Below are 5,637 nucleotides of genomic sequence, written 5' to 3'. Positions count from 1 at the left end.
AGAAGTAAAATAATTCCTCAAGAGTAAAGAAAAAAAACAGGTATCATCACCACGCAAGGAAATTTTACCCAAGGAGCTGAGAAAGCCTGGAGGGAGGCAGCCATGGCTCCCCACCTGCCGTCAGACCCGCTGCTCTCACCGACCGAGGGAGGTCAGCACCCAGGGACGGGGAGCAGGACATCACCCCAGCTCCTGCGCCAGCTCAGATCCCAGCTGCTGAACGGGTCGTACTGGTAATGTCTGAGACAGAAGTGACCACGTTTGGTTTGTTTCCTTTTTGAAAGGAACCTGCTGAGAGAGGCAAAAGCAAAGCAGAGGGCTGCCACGAACAGGGGTTGCTGCTGTACCTCAGCTGCACCCACCATCGTCTCACACCTGAAATTATTCGTTTTGTTCCAAAAACCAGACACAAGCAGTGGGGCTGTATTAGGACTTGAAAAGTACTCCATGGGTTGGTAAAAAAAAAATAAAATTAATAAGAAAAAAAAGCAACAATAGAAGCATGCTGTCAGCCCAGTTCACTACTCTGTACACCAAGGCAAAAAAATCATCAAAATAGGAGTCACCAGTAGGTTGAGTTTTACACACTTTAACTCGTCTCATTAAAGCAGAATGGGGTTGTTCCCAAAGTGTGTTTACTGCTTTCAAATCCTAGTTTGGGGCAGGGGCTCAGAGGTCTCTCAGTAGAGAAGACTCTCCTGCTTCTAATAAAAATCTCCATCTTTCCCATCTGCCTCAAGGGTGTGATCCCAAACAAGGGCAAACGGGAAAACAGGAACCATCCTTGCGTTTAACACAATCAATACCACTGCCAAAAACCAGCATGTATTTAACAAATGCAATGTAGATTGGTTTATTTGACCTTCTGTTCACAAAATAATTTTATTATATGTATGAAAGCAGCATACAGGCAATAAAATTATGAAAACATTCACAATACATAAATACACAGACCTGATGCAGGATGTATATAGTTCATTAGACTTTAAATTTTTTTTTCCTCTCAGTTCTCTTTTCCTGACAACACATTTTTTTGATATATGTTATGACAAAGTTGCTCCAAAGGGTATTTTTCTCCCATTCAGAAAACAAATAGCTTTCTTTGAATGCTGCTGAATATCAACACTCAGTGTTCCTGTTGCTAATGTTCACTGATTGCTTTTGGCATTACAAAGGGAAAGCAGCAGGGAAGGACAGTGGAAAAGCAGCAGTTTTTTTGAATGAAACATTGGCAACGTTTTTGGAGCTCACAGGACGTTTCTGAGGTGGGGGGCTGCGGTTCCATCCGTATTTAGAAATGTCTGAATCCAAAATGGTAATGAGGCACTATTCCTTATTGAACGGACCACTGACATGGTAATTACTAAAATGTAACGTCCTCCTAGTTTCCAAAGTAAAGCACTAGGTACCTCACTTTTTAATTCTGACGGCAACACAGGAGCAGACAGACAGCATGATCCCGGTGGTACTGCAGGAATACAGACGAGAATGAGGTTTGGCATGTTTACTACCATTGTAACCAGTCGTGTTTGTTCAGAAAAGATATCCAAGACTTGAAATAAGAAAAGTCTGAGAAAGCTGTTTATCTTACATAAATACAAAACATTAGATACTAAGAATTGTTATCTAAGAAGCTTTTTCTTCTCAAATTGGATTCTTCTTAAGGTTGTAGTCATATTTAAGGTATTTACAGATCCACAAACTTGACATTCTAGCAAAGTCTTTGTAACATGAAACTTTTTAAAAATAAATAGCAGCAATTTCTTGTATTTCTATAAGGGAAGAGAATTCACAACTCAGTCAACACTGGTCCTATCTTTTGAAAGAAATCCCACTTTAAAAAAAAAAAAAAAAAGCCCACAAGCAAACGAACTCCACACAGCATCGGTTTTGTTGATTCCTTCCTTTCTTGCAGAGCTTCTCAACATTCCTTCGTTCCCCTCACCAGCTCTCCAGACTATCAGAGCTTGTAATAAAGTGCTGACTGGTTGCAGTTATGACACTCCAAAAATATCCCATTATTTATACATCTTAAATAACATAAATAAAGCTAGATCTGTTATAACATATGAAAAATATCAATTTAAAACAATAAATAAATAAAACCAGTTATCAAGATATTACCTCCCAAAGCTTTAAAAATAACCATTCTCATTATAAGGCTCAATTATTTGTCAGAAATAATTTTAAGAAGGCATCTACCTACCTTTACAATCCCTCAGTCTTTAATTAGGACCTGTTAACACCCACTATCACAAGACACAGCAATCTTTCAACTTGTAGTAAACATTAATCTTTAAATACTTAACATTTATCTTTTGCTTCATCTTAAGCTAGAAATCGGTTTCTCTGTGTAGAGAGGAAGCAATATTTTCTTTCTCACTGCACTGTACCTAAATTTATATATTTTCCTCAGTATGAACAGCAGAGCTTAATATCCTTTTTTAACCAATTTTCAGGATCTTTTTCTGTTTATTGTTTTAAATGTTAAATTTGCTTTGAATGCCAGGAAAATTAATTCTGGGCTTGGTGTAAACGTGTATGTCTCCCTAGAGATTAGTTTCTTACAAAAAAATCTTGTATACCTTTTCTTCTTTTTTAAGATTACTACAATATACACTATTAGGTCTTGCTGGGTAAACCTGACTGTTCAGGTTTTATGCTGCCCATTTTGTGTAATAGGATTGATCTTTTCCAAAGAAACATCAGCTTCATAATCCAAGATACTTGACAGTGCTGGAGACATTTTCTCCAAGGTCTTAGATAGTTCACCCTCTTCTTCCTTTTTGAGAGGTTCTTCTTCTGGACAGATAATTGCATGTGGAATCAGATAAACCAGATTAGACTCTTTGGGGCTGGAGCCTTTGGGCTCATGTTGGCTCGAAAAAACAACTGCTCCGTTATTGTTAATACTAACAGTCTCTATAGCATTGCCGGACATAGGGCAGAGCCTGTAGCATCCTAGCAGAGTCGAAAACGCCTTGCGGAAATCGGCATTGAAGGCATAAATTATGGGGTTGAGGGAAGAATTAGCCCATCCAAACCAAATGAAAACATCAAAGATGGTGGAATTAATGCAGAAAGCTTCTGCTCCCTTGGATGGTTGGGTAGGCTCGCAGAAGGGAATCATGCAGTTCAATACAAAAAATGGCAACCAGCAGCACACAAATACCCCCATGATCACTGACAACGTCTTTAAAACCTTCGTTTCCCTCTTGAAGGACATTTTGAAGTTGCTCTCCGGTTGCTGGCAGTCCATACTGCTCCTGTTGCCGCTTGTGTTCTGGCAGTTCTTGGCGTGCACAGCTGCTCTCTCCAAAGCTGAGATGCGTCGGATTTGCTTCTGAGCAATCCGGTATATCCTGGTGTAAGTCACTATCATGATGGCCACAGGTATATAGAAGCTAATCAGAGAAGAGGAAATGGCGTACATCCTGTTTAGGCTAGAATCACAGTTGTCCATGCTTATACCTTCTAAACTGGCGTTTAGGTCCAAAAAGCTTGTAGTTGTAGCCTTGTGCCAGTTCAGCTGCACAGGGATGAAGGAAATCAACACAGACAAAGTCCACGCCACACTGATCATGATGAAGGCTGCCTTGGGGGTCATTTTCCTCTCGTACCTAAATGGGCTGGAGATGGCCCAGTATCTGTCCACACTAATGACACAGAGATTTAAGATGGAGGCTGTTGAGCACATAATATCAAAGGCTACCCAGATGTTGCAAAATGAACCAAAAGGCCAGAAACCAGCAATCTCAGCCACAGCTTTCCATGGCATGACCAAAACTGCCACTAAGAGATCTGACACGGCCAAGGAGATGACAAAGAAGTTGGTCACCTTGGACCTGAGGTGGCGAAACCTAATGACAGCTGCACAGACCAGAGTGTTTCCCAGCAGTGTGGAGAGGATGAGCAGCGAGAGGAAGCAGCCCGTGAGGATCCGAAAGGAAGAGTCCCTTTCCACCAGCAACCCTTCCCCGTCCATAGTGGTGTCGTTCCAAGTCATAGTTTCTCCTGAGGGAAAATCATATTATGATTTTCATGATGACATCAGCTCCTTTCCTTGTAGAGATCACATACATCAGACGTCCATTAATTACTCATTACCACACAAACCAAAGGTCCTTTTTTACGGTTCCTTAACCCCCAGATGGACTTCACCCACTCTGACTCTCCCGGAACAACACTGAAATCTGCATGAGCAGGAACTGAAAATGCACAAATACAGTCCACCCTACAGACTGTTTTTTCAGCAATCCCTTCAGAAACACACTGCACCACCCCAGCATGAAGCAGCCTAATTCAGACAGCTCACCTGCAAATGTTCTGCTGCTGTCCTCTGCAAATACACCCCACAAACAGGAAAGCAATCACTTGTCCATGCTTGCATATATTCCCACTTAAACAGGCTATTGATCGAGTGTTTCCAGCGTCCATCGCACTAGCCCTTCATATTTACTGAAGCGTACCACACGAAGTGCTTTTTCTCTAGTTTAGTCTCCTAAATGTTTCACTGATGAAATACCCCATCCTTCCTCCTCAGTACACTCCCGTTACAAAACACATCAGTTCTGTTTCTGGGCAGCATCAGACAGCAGTTCTTCACTTTGTTTCAAACTGTTCAAGTTTTACACTTCCGAGACAAAGAAAATAAACATACATTAGGTGTGTTTTAAAGGTTTTCAGTATGAAGTAGCTCAGGCTATTTGGTTTTATTTAAACGAGAAATGCTGGCTCCTACCTTTCACCTCTGATTCTCTGTTTGCTCTGGGATGCAGGGCCATCTCTCCTCCTCTTTTAGTTTTGGAATTGCATAGCAAATCTTACATACAAAACCAACACAGAAACACTGCATTGCATCAGGCGTGTGTGTGTGTTTTTTCCCTGAAAGTGCAAATTGGCAGGAGAGAAGTAAAAACAGAAGCCACCAGAGTTGGACCATCAGGAGTTATTTTTCAAGGGAGCAGTAGGTCTGAGCTGTCGGACCATGCGGGACAGACCCCGCCATGTGCTCAGCTGCCTCCATCCATCCCATGGTCCCTGCTGATCACTCTGCAAACTTTGTTGGCTGGATCAGTTCCGGCCACACTTTGTACATCCCGTCGAAGCAGCACATCAGGGCAAAGCATCCCAGGCCAAAGGCACGGTATTCCCAACACCGGAAAGAGCCGAGCACCAGTTCTTTCTTCTGTGGCTCACTGGGAGTAAAAAGAAGGGCAAAAGGAGGAGAAGGACCAGAGTGACCCCCCCTGGTCCAGGCCGGCGGTGCCCGCAGCGGGTCCCTCTTCCAGCGGCGACAAGTGGCTTTAACACCCCGCTGCCAGGTTACAGCTCTCCATCACTACCTCGGAATAATCCCACCTCCTGCTCAGCGGGGCTGCGCTCCAAGGATCGGGTCCAGCTTTTAACATGATTTTTCTCCCTCTCAGAAAAGCGCAGGCGGAGGCAGCTCCTCACGCTCTCCCGCAGCCTGCCCCGGGCCGCGCATCTCCGGTACCGGTGGGGCCCGCCGGCAAAAGCTTTCTTCCTACCCGGGTTTTTTCCCCTCTGGAACAGTCTGTCTGCCTGACGTCTCCTTCCTAAAGAAGGGAAAGACAGGCATGGAGGCACGCAGCGGGCAAAAAGCAACCCCCCTTC

The 5,637-nt window shown here is 43.4% G+C and overlaps 1 protein-coding gene across 1 annotated transcript; it reads right to left on the bottom strand.

The window, feature by feature from the left end:
* Window positions 1–2,615: 2,615 nt before the first annotated feature.
* Window positions 2,616–4,522, bottom strand: DRD1 (dopamine receptor D1). The gene has a single exon (XM_010075825.1). It carries the CDS (start codon window positions 4,004–4,006, stop codon window positions 2,651–2,653), a length of 1,356 nt encoding a protein of 451 aa, XP_010074127.1. The 5' UTR covers window positions 4,007–4,522; the 3' UTR covers window positions 2,616–2,650.
* Between the last annotated feature and the right edge of the window lie 1,115 nt (window positions 4,523–5,637).

Source organism: Pterocles gutturalis, unplaced genomic scaffold (genome assembly GCF_000699245.1).
Source record: "Pterocles gutturalis isolate BGI_N339 unplaced genomic scaffold, ASM69924v1 scaffold828, whole genome shotgun sequence".
In the NCBI taxonomy this organism is placed as follows: Eukaryota; Metazoa; Chordata; class Aves; order Pterocliformes; family Pteroclidae; genus Pterocles; species Pterocles gutturalis.
This window is presented reverse-complemented; position numbering and strand designations above follow the sequence as displayed.

Excerpts from the sequence above, each read along its gene's own strand:
- DRD1 (XM_010075825.1), bottom strand. The coding sequence starts at position 4,006 with ATGACTTGGAACGACACCACTATGGACGGGGAAGGGTTGCTGGTGGAA.